Genomic DNA, 16,546 nt, shown 5'->3' with positions numbered 1-16,546 from the left:
GGCAGAGCCTGCGCGAGAGAGGGGGGGGCAGCGCTGGGGAGAACCGGCCGGGAGGTTCCCCCCATCACCGCCCCGCAGCGCTGTCAGTAGGCTCCAGAGTGAACGGCCCCGGAACGCTGCCCGGAGCCGGTCCCAGCAGGCCGGCACCCCGACCCCGACCCCAACCCTGACCCCGTCCCCGTCCCCGTCCCCGTCCCCATCGGGAGCGCTACCTGCAAAGGTGTCGGTCTCCGAGAACCTGCCGGGGAGCGGTGTCCTCTGCGTTGTCACCTGCCGCTGGTGGCACTTATAGGGCGTGGGAACAGGGCCCGCCCCAGGGATGAGCCCGGACGCGGCGCGATGGCGAAATGCCGGCCGGGCCCCGCGTCCTCCACTCACCTGCAGCGTCCCCGCGGTGTGACCCCTGTGCCCTGTCCCCTTGGTCCCTTGTGGGCTGTCCCCGTGGTCCCCCGTGCCCTGTCCCCGCAGCACCGTGTGCCCGTGCCCCCGGGACCATGCCCGCTGGCCTCAGTGCCCCACGTGCGTTGTGCCCCTTGCCCCTGGCTCTGTCCCCACGGTCCCGTGTGCCCCCTGGTTTTTTGTGCCCTGTGGTCCCTTGAGCCCTGTCCCCATGGTCTTTTATGCCCTGTCCCCAGGGTCCCATGCGCCCTGTCCCCACTTTCCCGTGTCCCGCATCCCCACAGCCCTTTGTGCCCCCTCCCCATGGTCCTACACACCCTGCCCCCCCCCAGACACCCCCGGGTCCCCATCCCCAGCACCCCATGCACTGCACCACCCCATTCCCGTGCCGCCACCCCATTCCCACGCCGCCACCCTTCCCCGTCCCCGTTCCCGTTCCCATTCCCGTTCCCATTGCCGCGGGCGGGGGCCGTGCCGTGCGGGAGGCGTCCGCCAGCGCCGGATACGGGAAGGGGCCGTGCCCCGCCGGGGGCAGCCCCGCCGCCTGCGTCACCCCCACCCCGGGGACTCCCCGTCCCCGTCCCCGCCGAGGCCGTGGCGCAACGCCGGGCACCCCGGGGCGGTGACACAGGGGGGGGGTCACGGTGCCACCCACGGCGACGGCGATGTTGGGGAGCAAAGCGCCTTTATTGCCGGGGTGCCACTGTCCTCGGGGGGGGGTGCCACCGTCCCCAGGGGGGTGCCACCGTCCCCAGGGGGGTGTCACTGTCCCAGGGGGATGTCATCGTCCCCGGGGGGTGTCACCATCCTGGGGAGATGTCACCGTCCCCTGGGGGATGCCAGCGTCCCCGGGGGGGTGTCACCGTCCCCGGGGGGGTGTCACTGTCCCAGGGGGATGTCATCGTCCCCGGGGGGTGTCACCATCCTGGGGGGATGTCACCGTCCCCTGGGGGATGCCAGCATCCCCGGGGGGGTGTCACCGTCCCCGGGGGGTGCCACCGTCCCCGGGGGGCTCAGCAGAGCTGGAAGTAGAAGTCGAGGACGTGGCTGGCGTCGGGGTGCCGCGAGAGCCCCAGGGGCTCGTGTGCCCGCGCCGAGGTGCAGAGGAACCAGCCGGGGTTGGCGGCCGACTCGAAGCGCCAGAGCCCGTCCTTGTAGGAGCGGAAGAAGGTGAAGGGCGCCGAGGCCTCGCCGGCGCGGGGCAGCTCCGTGATGTTGGCGGCCTGCGGCGGTCACCGGTGTCACCGCCGGGGGCTGCGCCGGCTGACGGTGTCCCCCCAACCCCCCCCCAGATGCCACCATCCCCCCGGCACGGCCCCGTGAGTGTGGTCCCGGTGTGTCCCCGTCTCCTCGCTGTCACCTCCTTCCCCGTGTGGCCCCATCCTCACGTTGTCCCTGTCCCCATGGTGGTGCCATCCCCGATGTCCCCATCCTCGTGTTCCCCGTGGGTCTTGTCCCCATAGAGTCTCTGTCCCCATGGTGTCCCCAGCCCCGCAGTGCCCCCACCCCTGTGGTGTCCCCAAAGTGTCCCTGTTCTCACTGTGACCCCATCCCCATGGTGTCCCCATCCCCATGGTGTCCCCATGGTGTCCCCATTCCCACACTGTCCCCAAGGCTTCCCCATCCCCAAGATGTCCCCAACCCCATGGTGTCCCCAACGTGTCCCCAACTCCATGGTGTCCCCACGTCCCCATCCCCACAATGTCCCCATCCCCATGGTGTCCCCATCCCCATGGCATCCCCAAGCTATCCCCATCCCGGCGGTGCCCCCAGCCCCACAGTGTCCCCAACCCCACGGTGTCCCCACGGTGTCCCCATCCGTCACCTCGAGCCTCAGGGTGGGCTGGGGGGCGGCGGGGCTGGCGAGGCAGCGGGTGCCGTTCTGGATGCCCATGATGACGGGGAGCCGGGCGTGCTCGAAGGAGCGGTTGGGCACCCAAAAAACCTTCTCTGTGGGGACACCGGGGGGGGACGTGTCACACCGCCAGCCCCCCCCTATGTCCCCCCCGCGTGTCCCCAAGCCCCCGCTCACCTTCCAGCGCGGCGTTGGCGCCCTGCAGGTGCCCGGCCACCAGCTGGTCGTTGCGCAGGTACAGCGACTTCTGGTTCATGTCCCAGATCCTGCGGGGACACCGTCACCCCAACGTCCCCACCGGGACCCCCCGGCACCCCCGGGACCCCTCCGTGCCCCCCGCCCCTTACCGGTACTTGAAGACCTTGGTCTGCAGGGTGGGCGCGTGGCACGACGCCAAGCCTTCGGCCTCTGCACAGAGGATGAGGAGGGTGAGAGTGAGCGCTATGGGGCAGGCTATGGGGCTGGCCATGGGGCTGGCCATGGGGCTGGCTATGGGGCTGGCTATGGGGCAGGCTGTGGGGCACGCTGTGGGGCAGGCCGCCCCTCGCCTTTATAGCCCGCGGGCTCGGCGGCTCCCTCCCAAAATTGCCAGCCCGCGGAGGCGGGGATGGGGTGGGGGGCTGCCGGTGTTGCAAGCGCTCCCGGTTCCGCTTCCCCCCCCCTTCCCCAGCGCCCTCCCGGTGGCCCCGGTGCCGCTCACCCATGGGACGCCCCACGCCGCCCGCCCCGGCTGCGCTGCCCCGCTGGGGGAGGAAGGAAGGAAGGAAGGACGCGGGGGTGTTGCCACACTGCCAGCAGGGTGCGAAGGGCTCGCCCCACCCCCCCCCCACCCATGGGTGCTCCGTGGGGACAACGAAAACGCAGAGGAGGTTGGTGGTGGTGGTGGGGGGGGGAAACCACAGGGAGGCGGCGGCGGCGGGGATCGAACCCGCGACCTCCCCGCTGCGAGCGCGGCGCCCTCCCCGCTGCGCCACCTGGCGGCGCGCGCCACGGAGGCGGCGGCGCATGCGCAGCGCGCGGCCGGGGGAGCCGCGGCGTGGGGAGCGGTGAGTGGCCGCCGCGGGGGGCGGCGCATGCGCGGTGCGCGGGGTGGGGGGCGGGCGGCGCATGCGCGGTGCGCAGCGGGGAGGGGGCGGCCCGGGGAGGGCCATGGCGGGCGGCGGGGGGCTGCGGGCCGCGGTGGCCGCCCTGGTGCTGGCGGCCTGGGGCGCCCACGGGCTCTACTTCCACATCGGGGAGACCGAGAAGCGCTGCTTCATCGAGGAGATCCCCGACGAGACCATGGTCATCGGTGCGGGGCGGCGGGGAGGGCACCGGGGGATTTGGGGGGGGGGGGGGGAGGGGCAGCGGGGGTGAGGGGGGGGCACCGGGAATGGGGGAGGGGCGAGGGGGGGGCCTCGGTTTGTAAGGGGGGGCCTTGGGTTACCGGGGGGGGCCCCCAGGTTACCGGGGGGGGCCTCGGGTTACCGGGGGGGGGGGTCCCAGGGTACCGGAGGAGCAGCGGGGGGGGGGGTCCTGGGGGCACCGCGAGGCGCTGAGGAGGCCTCGGGGCTGAAGCGGTAACGGGAGAGACCCCCGGGAGTGGGGGGAGACCCCCGGGGACCGAGGTGGTGCTGGGGGAGAATACCGGGAATGGGGGGGGGGGGCAAAAGGAGGGACCCCCGTGCACCGGGGAGGGCCCCGGGGCTGAGGGGGCAACGGAGAGACCCCGGGAACGGGGCAGGGAGAGGGGGAGGGGGGGAGAGACCCCGAGGGGGCGTGAGGGGGAAGGGCCGGAGTAGGAAGGGGGGGGGAGACCCCCGGGAGTCGGGGGGGAGAGAGGAGAGAGCCCCGGGACGGGGAGAGGCAGCGGGGGGACCCCCGGGAATGGGGGGGGGGCAGGGGGAGAGACCCCCGGGGAGAGAGGTAGCAACGGGGGGGGGAACCCAGGGGATAGAGGGGGGGTGAGGAGAGAGACCCCCGGGAATGGGGACAGACAACGGGGAGACCCCGGGAATGGGGCAGGTGGGGGGGGGGAGAGCCTGGGGGGGACAGGGGTGAGAGACCCCCGGGGATGGGGGGTGACAGGAAAACCCCTGGGGAGTGAGGTAGCCACGGGGGGGGGCACAGGGAGTGGAGAGGGGGGCGAGGAGAGAGACCCCTGGGAGCAGGGGGGGGACACAGGGACACGGGGGAGCCCCCAGGGGACGAGGAGGGGAAAGGGGGAGACCCCCGGGGATGGGGCGAGGAAAGGGGGCGACCCCCTGTGGGATGGGGGGGGCTCTAGGGGGGTTGAGGGGACTCTGGGGGTGTTGGGGGGGCTCTAGGGGGATCGGGGGAGCTCTGGGGGGGTCGGGGGGGTTTTTGGGGGTGTCCGCGTCCCTGCTCCGACCCGCCGCCCCGCAGGGAACTACCGCACGCAGCTGTGGGACAAGCAGTCCGAGGCCTTCCTGCCCTCCACGCCGGGGCTGGGCATGCACGTGGAGGTGAAGGACCCCGACGGCAAGGTGGGCAGCACCTCGGGGGGGGGGGCTCAGGGCGGGTTTGGGGGGTCATGGGGGGGACAATAACGACGTGTGGGGCTGTGTGTCCCCCCCCCAGGTGGTGCTGTCGCGGCAGTACGGCTCCGAGGGCCGCTTCACCTTCACCTCGCACACGCCGGGCGAGCACCAGATCTGCCTGCACTCCAACTCCACGCGCATGGCGCTCTTCGCCGGCGGCAAGCTGGTAACGAGGGGGGGTCCCGGGATAACCGGGGGGGGTCTCACGGTGCCAGGAGGGGCGCGGGGAGGTCCCCCCCTAAACGCTGACCCCCCGTTTCCCCCCGCAGCGGGTGCACCTGGACATCCAGGTGGGCGAGCACACCAACAACTACCCCGAGATCGCCGCCAAGGACAAGCTGACGGAGCTGCAGCTCCGCGCCCGGCAGCTCCTGGACCAGGTGGAGCAGATCCAGAAGGAGCAGAACTACCAGCGGGTGAGGGGCCGCCCCACAACCGCACCCCAAAAACGGGGCTTTGGGGAGGGGGCTGCGCCCCGCTAACCCCCCCCCCGTCTCGATCCCGCAGTACCGCGAGGAGCGCTTCCGCATGACGAGCGAGAGCACCAACCAGCGCGTGCTCTGGTGGTCCATCGCCCAGACCGGCATCCTCATCCTCACCGGCATCTGGCAGATGCGGCACCTCAAGAGCTTCTTCGAGGCCAAGAAGCTGGTGTAGGAACCCCAAATCCTGGAGGGGACGCCCCAAAGCCCAGGGGGGCCGCCCCAAATCCTGGGGTGGTTCCCCCGGGCCCAGGGAGCCACGGCCCCGCAGCCCCCGCAGAACGCCGGGGGGCTGGGGGCGCGCTGCCTGCACCCACTGTGGGGTTTTTTTGGGGGATCAATAAAGGCTGTGGGGTCCCTGGGCGTGAGCTGGTGGTTATTGGGGTGTTGGAGGTAGGGTGGATTGGGGTGGGGGACGTTTTGGGGTGGATGGAAGGCCTTTTCAGGTGATCTTTGGGGGAGAGGGTGGTTTTGGGGGTATTTTAGGGTAGATGAGGAGCCTTTGGGGGGAGCCTCTGAGGAGTTGTGGGGCACTTCTTGGGGTATGAGGCTTTTGGGGATACTTTGGGGTGGCTGAAGGGCTTTTTTGGCGTGCTGTGTGCAGAGTACTTTTTGGGGTGGGGGGCTTTTTGGGGCAGTTTATGGCAGGTGGGGGCCTTTTTGGGGTCTTATGTGCAGGGCTACTTCGAGGCCAAGAAGCTGGTGTAGCCCACCCCAAATCCTGGAGGGGACGCCCCAAAGTCCAGGGGGGCCGCCCCAAACCTCGGGGTGGTTCCCCCGGGCCCAGGGAGCTGCGGCCCTGCAGCCCCCGCAGAACGCCGGGGGGCTGGGGGCGCGCTGCCTGCACCCACTGTGGGTTTTTTTTTGGGATCAATAAAGGCTGTGGGGTCCCTGGGCGTGAGCTGGTGGTTATTGGGGTGTTGGAGGTAGGGTGGATTGGGGTGGAGGGGGTTTGGGGTGGATGGAAGGCCATTTCGGGTGATTTTTGGGGAGAGGGTGATTTTTTGAAGTATTTTAAGGTAGATGAGGAGCCTTTGAGGGAGCCTTTGAGGAGTTGAGGGGGCACTTCATGGGGTATGGGGCTTTTGGGGATATTTTAGGGTGGGTAAAGGGCTTTTTTGGCATGCTGTGTGCAGGGTACTTTTTGGGGTGGGGGGCTTTTGGGGGCAGTTTATGGCAGGTGGGGGCCTTTCTGGGGTGTTACGTGCAGGGCTACTTCGAGGCCAAGAAGCTGGTGTAGCCACCCCAAAACCCAGGGGGGCCATCCCAAACCTCGGGGGTTCCCCCAAGCCCAGGGAGCCACGGCCCTGCAGAACGCCAGGGGGCTGGAGGGGGCTGGGGGCGCGCCGCCTGCACCCACTGTGTTTTTTTTTGGGATCAATAAAGGCTGTGGGGTCCCTGGGCGTGAGGTGGTGTTTATTGGGGTGTTGGAGGTAGGGTGGATTGGGGTGGGGGGCGTTTTGGGGTGGATGAAAGGCCGTTTTGGGTGATCTTTGGGGGAGAGGGTGGTTTTGGGGGTATTTTAGGGTAGATGAGGAGCCTTTGGGGGGAGCCTCTGAGGAGTTGTGGGGCACTTCTTGGGGTATGGGGCTTTTGGGGATACTTTGGGGTGGCTGAAGGGCTTTTTTGGCGTGCTGTGTGCAGAGTACTTTTTGGGGTAGGGGGCTTTTTGGGGCAGTTTATGGCAGGTGGGGGCCTTTTTGGGGTCTTATGTGCAGGGGCCAAGAAGCTGGTGTAGCCACCCCAAACCCCGGGGGGGTTCCCCCAAACCCGGGGGGCTGCCCCCGACCCCATAGAGCCACAGCCCTACAGCCCCCACAAAATGCCAGGGGGCTGGGGGCACGCTGCCCGCACCCACTCTGGGGTTTTGGGGGTGTTTTTTGGGGATCAGTAAAGGCTGTGGGGTCCCTGGGTGTGAGCTGGTGGTTATTGGGGTGCTGGAGGTGGGGTGGATTGAGTGGGGGGGCTTTTGGGGTTTCTTTAGGGTGGATGAGGGGCCTTTTTGGGGTGCTTTTTGGGGGAGGGGGTATTTTACTGTGGATGAGGGGCCTTTAGGGTCCTTTGTGCAGGGTGCTTTTTGGGGTCAGGAGGCTTTTTGGGGTAGTTTCTGGTGGATGGGGCCTTTTTGGGGTGCTGTGTGTGAGGTGCATTTTGGGATGGGGAGCTTTTTGGAGTACTTTATGGCGGATGATGAGCCTTTTTGGGGTGCTCGGTGCAGGGCTACATCTTTGAGGCCAAGAAGCTAGTGTAGCACCCCCAGGGGGTCACCCCAAACCCTGGGGGGGTTCCTCCCCAAACCTGGGGGGCCGCAGCCCCACAGAACACCGGGGCACTGGAGGGGGCTTGGGGCACGCTGCCTGCACCCGCTGTGAGGTTTTGAGGGGGACATTTTGGGATCAATAAAGGCTGTGGGGTCCCTGGGCATGCATTGGTGCTTTTTGGGGTGCTGGGGGGTGCTTTTGGGGTGGGGGGCTTTGAGGGATACTTGTGGGTGGATGGGGGCCTTTTTGGGGTGCTCTTTGTGGGGTGCAGGTACTTTTGGGGGTACTTTGGATGAGGACCTTTTTGGGGTGCTGTGGGGGGGTGCTTTTTGTGGTACTTTAGGGTGGATTGGGGGCCTTTTTGGGGTAGGGGTGTTTTTTGGGATCCTTTAGGGTGGATGAGGGGCTTCTTTTAGGGTGCTGTAAGTGGGATGCTTTTTGGGGTTGGGGTGCTTTTGGGGTTACTTTGAATGAGGGTCTTTTTGGGGTGCTGTGGGGGGGTGCTTTTTTGTGATACTTTAGGGTAGATGAGGGCTCTTTTGAGGTGGGGGTGCTTTTGGGGTACTTTAGAGTGGATGTGGTGCCTTTTGGGGGCAGGGGTACTTTAGGGCTGATTGGGGGCCTTTCTGGGGTGGGAGTGCTTTTTGTGGTCCTTTAGGGTGAATGAGGGCTTTTTTTTTTGGGTGCTGTAAGTGGGATGCTTTTTGGGGATGGGGTGCTTTTGGGGGTATTTTAGGGTAGATGAGGGGTCTTTTGGGGATGGGGGTGCTTTTTGGGGTACTTTAGGGCAGATTGGGGGCCTTTTTGGGGTAGGGGTGTTTTTTGGGATCCTTTAGGGTGGATGAGGGCCTTTCTTTTAGGATGCTGTAAGTGGGATGCTTTTGGGGGTACTTTGAATGAGGGCCTTTTTGGGGTGCTGCGGGGAGGGTGCTTTTGGGGATGGGGGTGCTTTTTTGTGATACTTTAGGATAGATGAGGGGTGTTTTTGAGGTGGGGGTGCTATTAGGGATACTTTAGAGGGGATGTGGTGCCTTTTGGGGGCGGGGGTGCTTTTTGGGGTACTTCAGAGTGGATGTGGTGCCTTTTGGGGATGGGGGGTGCTTTTTGGGGTACCTTAGGGCTGATTGGGGGTCTTTTTGGGGTAGGAGTGCTTTTTGGGAACCTTTAGGGTGAATGAGGGGCTTCTTTTAGGGTGCTGTAAGTGGGATGCTTTTGGGGTTGGGGTGCTTTTGGAGGTATTTTAGGGCAGATGAGGGGTATTTTGGGGGTGGGAGGGTATCTTTTGGGGATACTTTAGTGTGGATGTGGTGCCTTTTGAGGATGGGGGTGCTTTTTGGGGTACTTTAGAGTGGATGAGGGCCTTTCTTTTAGGGTGCTGTAAGTGGGATGCTTTTTGGGGTTGGGGTGCTTTTGGAGGTATTTGCAACACTTTTTGGAGTTGCTTTTTGAGGTGGGGGTGCTTTTGGGGGACACTTTAGAGTGGATGTGGTGCCTTGTGGTGGCGGGGCTGCTTTTTGGGGTACTTTAGGGCTGATTGGGGTGGCGGTGTTTTGGGGGTCCTGCAGTGTGGACGAGGCGCACTCTCCGCCCCAAACACCCCAAAACCCCTCCCTGGAATCGCGACCCCCTCGGGGGGGGGTTGCCCCCTTCTCCCCCAGCACCCAAGGGTGCCCCCGAGCCCCCCACACCGCCAGGGGGCGGCGGCGGGGCCTTTCCGGGCCGAAATGGCGGCGGCCTTCGAGCACCTGGGGCTGGACCCGCGGCTGCTGCGGGTACCGGGGGGGGACCGGGGGACACCGGGGGGGGTCCGGGGGGGGCTGTCCGGGCCCCCCCCGTGACTCTCCGTCCCCCCAGGCCGTGTCGGAGCTGGGCTGGGCCGCCCCCACCGCCATCCAGGCCCAGGCCATCCCCGCGGCGCTGGAGGGCCGCGACCTCCTGGCCCGGGCCCGCACCGGCTCCGGGAAGACGGCGGCCTACGGCCTGCCCCTGCTGCACCGCCTGCTGCGGGCCGCGGTGACGGGCGGGCACCGGGGGGTGGGGGGGCTCCATGGGGGGGGCCATGTGGGGGCCATGTGGGGGCCACGAGGTGTTTGGGGTCTGTGGGGTGGGGGCTGTGAGAGGGAGGGGGGCACCCTGGGGTGTTTGGGATCAATGGGGTGGGGGCTGTGGGGTGGGGGCACCCTGGGGGGGGCCGTGTGGGGGCCATGTGGGGTGTGTGCTCTGTGGGGTGGGGGCTGAGAGGGGCATGGGGGCACGCTGGGGTGTTTGGGATCAATGGGGTGGCGGCTGAGAGAGGGATGGGGGCACCATGGGGTGGGGGCACCCTGGGGTGTTTGGGATCCATGGGGTGGGGGCTGGGGGGGGGCACCCTGGGGGGGGGCTGGGAGAGAGATGGGGCCATGTGGGGGCCATGAGGTGTGTGGGTTTTGTGGGGTGGGGGCTGAGAGAGGGATGGGGGCACCCTAGGTTGGGGGGGGTGTGGTTGGGGGCTGAGAGGGGTATGGGGCACCTTGGGGTGGGGGCTGTGAGAGGGAGAGGGGCACCCTGGGGAAGGGGGCTCCATGGGGTGGGGGCTATGAGAGGGATGGGGGCCGTGTGGGGGCTCTGTGAGGTGTGGGCTCTGTGGGGTAGGGGCTGAGAGAGGGATGGGGGCCATGAGGTGTTTGGGTTCTATGGGGTGGGGGCTGAAGGGGCACCCTGGGGTGGGGGCCATGTGGGGGCCATGTGGGGTGTGGGCTCTGTGGGGTGGGGGCTGTGAGAGGGTATGGGGGCACCCTGGGGTGTTTGGGCTCCATGGGGTGGGGGCTATGAGAGGGATGGGGGCTGTGTGGGGGCTGTGTGGGGTGTCGGTTCTGTAGGGTGGGGGCTGTGAGGGGCATGGGGGCACCCTGGGGTGTTTGGGATCTGTGGGGTGGGGACTGTGAGAGGGATGGGGGCCATGTGGGCACCCTGGGGTGCGTGGGATCCATGGGGTGGGGGCTGACAGGGGTGGGGGCCATGAGGTGTTTGGGATCTGTGGGGTGGGGGCTGACAGGGGGGATGGGGGCACGCTGGGGTGTGTGGACTCCATGGGGTGAGGGCTGATAGGGACGGGGGCACCTTGGGGTGTGGGGGCTCCATGAGGTGGGGGCTGTGAGAGGGACGGGGGCACCCTGGGGTGGGTGGACTCCTTGGGGTGGGGGCTGAGAGGGATGGGGCCCATGAGGTGTGTGGGGTCTGTGGGGTGGGTGCTGGTGGGCGTGGGGGCACCCAGGGTTTGTGGGATCCTTGGGGTGGGGGCTGTGAGAGGGATGGGGGCCACGTGGGCACCCCCGGGGCGTGCGGGACCCATGGGGTGGGGGCTGATTGGAACAGGGGCGCTGTGGGGTGTTGGGAATTGGTGGGCACTGTGGGGTGTGGGTGCTCCAGGGGGTGTCCAGCACCGGGGGGGGGGGGGGAACTAGGGCATGTGGGCTTCTTAAAGCATCACATGGAGGGGGGGGGGAGTCTCTGTGGGGTTTGGGGGGCTCCATGGGGTGTCTGGGGGCTGTGGCCTTTGGGGGGACTCCATGGGGTGCCTGGGGGCTGTGGGGTTAGGGTTTTTTGGGGGCTTAGGGAGCTCCGTGGTGTGCCACGGGCTTTGGGGGACTCTATGGGGTGCCTGGGGCTCTGTGGGCTTTGGGGCTTTTGTGGGGTTTGGGGGGGCTCCATGGGGTGCCATGGGGTTTGGGGGACTCCATGGGGTGCCTGGGGGCTGTGGGCTTTGGGGGGACTCCATGGGGTGTCTGGGGGCTGTGGCCTTTGGGTTTTTTTGGGGGGCTTGGGGTGCTCCATGGGGTGCCACAGGCTTTGGGGCCTCCGCGGGGTCCCACGGCGCAGCTCCCCCAGCCCCGCTGCCACCATCCCCGCGGTCCCCGCCGCACCGGGGCCGGGTGGCGCTGACGGTGGCACCGTGGGGGGGTTGCAGGCACCCGGCGCGGCGGCGCAGGCGGTGCGGGCGCTGGTGCTGGTGCCCTCCAAGGAGCTGGGGCTGCAGGTGGTGCTGAGCCTGCGGCGCCTCGCCGCCTTCTGCGCCCGCCACGTGCGCGTCGCCGACATCTGCGCCCACACCGACCTCGCCGCCCAGAAGTGAGCAGCCCCCTCCCCTTGTCCCCTGCGTTTCCCCTTTCCCCGGGGGTGTCCCCCGAGCGGGGGTGACCCCCCCACCCTTTTTTTTTTTGTGCCTTGTCCCCGAGGCCGGTGCTGATGGAGCGGCCGGAGGTGGTGGTGGGCACGCCGGGCCGGGTGCTGGCGCACCTGGAGGCGCGCAGCCTGGTGCTGCGGCACTCGCTGGAGCTGCTGGTGCTGGACGAGGCCGACCTGCTGCTCTCCTTCGGCTTCGGAGACGACCTCAAGGCCCTGCTGTGGTGAGGGGGGGGGCCGGGGGGGCGCGGGGAAAGGGGTTATGGGGGTGAGGGAGGGGTTTTTGGGGGCGTTGGGGAGGTTTGGGGGCTCGTCCGGGACTGTGGGGGGTTGGGATGAGGGGAGGTTGTGGGGATATGGAGGGGGTTGGGGGGGCATTGGGGAAATTTGGGGGCACGTCCGGGACTGGGGGGGGTTGGGGTGTGGGCAGGGTTGTGGGGATATGGGGGGGGTTGGGGGGGCATTGGGGAGGTTTGAGGGCACATCCGTGACTGTGGGGGTGCTGCTGGGGTTAGGGGCTATGGGGACATGGGTGGGGGTTTTGGAGGGGGCATTGTAGAGTTTTGGGGGCACGGCCATGAGTGTGGGGTGTGGGTGGGGTGAGGGGAGGCCATTGGGGTGCAGGTGGGGGCTTGGGGGGGCACTGGGGAGGTTTGGGGCAAGTCCAGGACTGTGGGGTGCTGCTGGGGTGAGGGGAGGCTGTGGGGATGTGGGGGGGAAGGGGGTTAGGGGGGAATCGTGGAGGTTCAGGGGCACGTCCAGGACTGTGGGGTGATGGTGGGATTAGGGGAGGCAGTGGGGACACGGGTAGGGGTTGGGGGGGGGCACTGAGGAGGTTTGGGGGCACATCCAGAGCTGTGGGGTGCTGCTGGGCTGCGGGGACTTGGGGGTCCCATGGGATGCTCTGCGGGTTTTGGAGCACAACCAGTGCTGGGGGGGAGGTTGGGGTGCCCCCGCAGGCTGGGTGGGCACCGTCAGGCGAAGGGGAGGGGGGACCCCACTACGGGGCCAGCGCTGAGCCCCCCGTGCCCCCCCAGCCACCTCCCCAAGATCTACCAGGCGCTGCTCGTCTCGGCCACCTTCAACCCCGACGTGGAGGCGCTGAAGGAGCTGGTGCTGCACAACCCGGTGAGCGGGCGCGGCGGGGGGCTCGGGGTGGGCGCGGCAACCCCAGGGGCACCATTTAGGGGATGTGGGGGGGCTTCCCCCCGACCCCCCAGCCCTGATGGGGTGCTCGCAGGTGATAGTGCAGCCGCAGGAGCCCCGGCTGCCGGGCGGCGCGCAGCTGCAGCAGTGGGTGGTGCGCTGCGACACGGAGGAGGACAAATTCCTGCTGCTCTGCGCCCTGCTGAAGCTGGCGCTGCTGCGGGGCCGCGCGCTGCTCTTCGTGGGCGCCCTGGCCCGCTGCTACCGCCTCAAGCTCTTCCTCGAGCAGTTCGGCATCGCCGCCTGCGCCCTCAACTCCGAGCTGCCCGCGCGCTCCCGGTAACGCGCGGCGGGGACGGGGATGGGGTGCCCCGGAGGGAATTGGGGGGGGTTCGGGGAGCCAGGCTGCTGGAGGGAGGGGTATGGGGAGTGTGAGATGTGGTTTTGGGGGCACCCGTGGGGAACGGGGTGCTGCTGGGTGCCCCTAAAGGGCTGGGAGGGCGGTGGGGTGCTGAGGGATGGGGATTGCCCGCGGGGGACAGCCCCGTGCTCACGGGGTGCCGCGGGGTGTCTGGGGGATGTGGGGTGCGCTTGGGGTGCCCAGGGTAACGCCCGGGGGGGGCCTAGCGTTGGGGTGGTGGCGGGGGGGAGGTGGCGGTGCTGAGGGCCCCCCGCGTGTCCCCAGGTGCCACGTCATCACCCAGTTCAACCGCGGCCTCTACGACTACATCGTGGCCACGGACGAGGAGGCGCTGGAGGCGCCCGCGGGGCAGCCCCCCCAGAAGAAGCGCAAGGGCGCTGCCGACGGGTGAGCGGGCACCCGTGGGTGCCAGCAGGGCGATGCCCAGCGAACGGGGCCCAGGGTCTGCAGCAGCGTCCCTGTGTCCCCCCACAAGGTCCCCATGTCCCCCATGGGATCCCTGTGCCCCCCACGAGGTCCCCGTGTCCTCCCACGAGGTCCCTGTGCCCCCCACGGGATCCCTGTGCCCCCCACGATGTCCCCGTGCCCCACGGGGTCCCCATGCTGCAGGGACGTCCTTGCTCTGTCCGTCCCCATGCCCGGGGTGTCCCTGCGTTCCCCTGCTGGGGGATTTTCTCTTTTCTGGGGGATTTGTGCCAAGGGGAGGTCCCAGTGTCTATGCCCAGGGGTGTCCCTGTCCCCAGGCTGTCCCCTTGTTCATGGGGGGCTCTTTGCATCGGGATCTCATGTCCCCGTGGCCCCAGGGGTCCCCATAACCATGGGCATCGCTCAGGGGTGTCCCTATATGAGGGTGTCCTCATGCCCAGGGCGATCCTAAAGCCATGCCCACATGGGTGTCTGCCCCTGCTGTCCTCATCCCCATGGGGTGTCCCCTTATCCCCCCCACCTTCCCCTTCCCACCCCCCCATCACATTTTCCCCCCTCCCAGCAAAGGCAAGGACCCGGAGTACAGCGTCGCGCGGGGCATCGACTTCCAAAACGTGGCCGCTGTCATCAACTTCGACGTGCCGCCGACCGTCGAGTCCTACATCCACCGCGTGGGCAGGTCCGGGGGGCTTGGGTGCTCCGGGGGGGGGGGGCGTGGGGGCGGCCTTTTGGGGTTGCTTGGGCGGGCGCCCCACTGCTGCACCCCTCCGTGCCCGCAGGACGGCCCGCGCGGACAACCCCGGCACGGCGCTCACCTTCGTGCTGCCCGAGGAGCGGGACCGGCTGGCACAGATCGAGGACAGGCTCGCAGGAGGTCAGGGGGGGGGCTTTGTCACCGCGGGGTGGGGGGCACCGGGTGCCAAGGGACATCGTGGGGGTGTCCCCGAGGGCGCCGGGGGGCACGGGAGTGTCCCCAGGGAACGTCCCCGTGTGTGTCCGCAGAGAACGGCGGGTCCATGCTGCAGCCCTACAAGTTCTGCATGGAGGAGATCGAGGGCCTGCGGTACCGCTGCCGGGTGAGCGCGGGCAGGGACGGGGATGGGGACGGGGGGGTGGCGGCGGTGCCCCCTCCCCGGCTCTGACCCCGAGTCCCCCAGGACGCCATGCGCTCCGTCACCAAGCAGGCGGTGAAGGAGGCTCGGCTGCGGGAGATCAAGGAGGAGCTGCTCAACTCCGAGAAACTCAAGGTACCCCCGGCACCCCGAGGGGGCTGTGGGGTGGGCACGGGGGTGGGTGCGGGGTGCCAGGAGCCCCCCCCTGACGTCCCCTCCCCGTCCCCAGACGTACTTCGAGGACAACCCCCGCGACCTGCACGTCCTGCGCCACGACAAGCCGCTGCACCCCGCCATCGTCAAGCCTCACCTCCGCAACGTGCCCGACTACCTGGGTACGTCCCGCGCCCGACGGCGGCTTCGGGGTGGCGGGGAGGGGTGGGGACACAAGACCCCAAAACAGGGAGAGGGGTGCAAGGCCAGGGGGTGTCCCTGGAAAGCGCTTCACCCTCTGATGCCCCGCTCCATGCCCGCAGTGCCACCCAGCCTCCGCAGCATCGCCAAGCCCAACCTGAAGAAGCACAAGCGGCTGCGGCTGTCCCACGCCGGTGCCGGCCGCCGCGGCGGCCCCACGGTGAGTGCGGGACAGTTGTGACCCAAAACCCCCCGGGCACGGGGGGTACCCACCTGTCCCCTGCTTTTTCAGGGTCTGACGCCGCTTTTCTCTGCCCTTACAGGCACGCCGCAACGCCAACCCACTGCAGAGCTTCAAGTACACCCGCCAGCGCACCAAGCGCCGTGCCACGAAGTCCTCCTGAGCCCCCCCTGCCCCCCCGGGGGCTGTGCCTGGGACCACCACAGCTGCCTCGCAGCCCCCCTGGCGGATGGGGTGTCCCTGGGGTGTCCCCTGCGGGCGGCCGCGCGCAATAAAGGTGCCGCTGGGCTGTGCCAGCCGTGTGGTGGGGTGCTTCTCCTGCCGGGCAGCGCCGTGCCCGCGGGCTGCGTGACGGTGGCAGGGGCACAGGGGAGGGTTGGTGACGCAGGGGTGGGAAGCCTCAGATGCGGGACAAAGGTGCCAGCGCGTTATCACCCCCCCCCCCTTATCGATACCAAGGCTGTAAATGGGGCCAAGGGCACAGCACGCACAGCAGTGCCAGCTTTGGACCCCCCCATCCCCTCGAGGCACCCGTCACCCCCACCCCAGCACCACCACGGCACCACGGTGCCCGCCGCCCGCTGGCATCCGTCCTCCAGGGCTGGCAGGCGCTCGTCCCCCAGAGCCTGGCACCCGTGTGCCACCAGCACAGCGCCTTCGGGGCGCCCGAGTTCACCGTGTGCCCGCCTGCCCTGTGTGCCCGGCCCTGCCCGTGGCGTGCGAGACGGGTGGCAGCGCCGCGGTGCCCCTATCACCCGCCGTTGCCTCTTATCGGGGCCTTGGTCTCTTATCGGGGCCGACGCTTCTCCAAGGCTGCCCGGTGGCCCTGAACCTTCCTGGCAGCTTGGTGGGGCAGAGGACTCTGAGGTGGGCACGGCAGCCCCGTTTCTGTTAACAGAAGCAGTTTCAGCGCCCCGTGGGGCAGGCAGGGAGGCGAGCCCTGTTCCTCCTTGCCCTCGCTGACTGGGCACGTGCTGTGGGGTGCGCTTTGGCACCCCGGGGTGCCCGACGCTCCCTGTGCCAGGCAGAACGGGTTTCCCACGGCTGGCACAGCCTCGCCAGCGCCTCCTTGGGTGTTCCTGCAAACCCACGGGGACGTCCCCAGTGGGCACAGCCCTGCCAAAACACGTAGGCAACAGCGGTGCGAA

General features: G+C 68.3%; 3 protein-coding genes across 3 annotated transcripts; 2 read left to right on the top strand and 1 right to left on the bottom strand.

Annotated features, from left to right (window-relative positions):
• Positions 1-1,412: 1,412 nt before the first annotated feature.
• On the bottom strand, positions 1,413-2,984 carry LOC116499451 (interleukin-1 receptor antagonist protein-like). Its single transcript, XM_032204176.1, has 5 exons — positions 2,955-2,984; positions 2,602-2,662; positions 2,432-2,520; positions 2,225-2,349; positions 1,413-1,622 (listed from the first exon to the last, which is right to left on the bottom strand). The coding sequence occupies exons 1-5, from the start codon at positions 2,956-2,958 to the stop codon at positions 1,413-1,415; spliced, it is 489 nt and encodes a 162-aa protein (XP_032060067.1). The 5' UTR covers positions 2,959-2,984.
• A 407-nt stretch (positions 2,985-3,391) lies between these two features.
• TMED4 (transmembrane p24 trafficking protein 4) lies at positions 3,392-5,639 on the top strand. Its single transcript, XM_032204175.1, has 5 exons — positions 3,392-3,545; positions 4,640-4,740; positions 4,835-4,960; positions 5,064-5,210; positions 5,302-5,639. The coding sequence occupies exons 1-5, from the start codon at positions 3,404-3,406 to the stop codon at positions 5,449-5,451; spliced, it is 666 nt and encodes a 221-aa protein (XP_032060066.1). The 5' UTR covers positions 3,392-3,403; the 3' UTR covers positions 5,452-5,639.
• Positions 5,640-9,261: 3,622 nt separating this feature from the next.
• DDX56 (DEAD-box helicase 56) lies at positions 9,262-15,691 on the top strand. The gene is made up of 14 exons (XM_032204174.1): positions 9,262-9,309; positions 9,392-9,550; positions 11,484-11,644; positions 11,752-11,922; positions 12,736-12,826; positions 12,939-13,183; positions 13,530-13,652; positions 14,254-14,370; positions 14,471-14,565; positions 14,694-14,767; positions 14,849-14,938; positions 15,033-15,138; positions 15,280-15,377; positions 15,481-15,691. The coding sequence occupies exons 1-14, from the start codon at positions 9,262-9,264 to the stop codon at positions 15,559-15,561; spliced, it is 1,659 nt and encodes a 552-aa protein (XP_032060065.1). The 3' UTR covers positions 15,562-15,691.
• The last annotated feature ends 855 nt before the right edge of the window (positions 15,692-16,546 follow it).

Source organism: Aythya fuligula, chromosome 27, assembly GCF_009819795.1.
Source record: "Aythya fuligula isolate bAytFul2 chromosome 27, bAytFul2.pri, whole genome shotgun sequence".
Classification (NCBI taxonomy): Eukaryota; Metazoa; Chordata; class Aves; order Anseriformes; family Anatidae; genus Aythya; species Aythya fuligula.
Note: the sequence above shows the minus strand (reverse complement) of the source record. Positions and strands in the feature narration are given on the sequence as shown.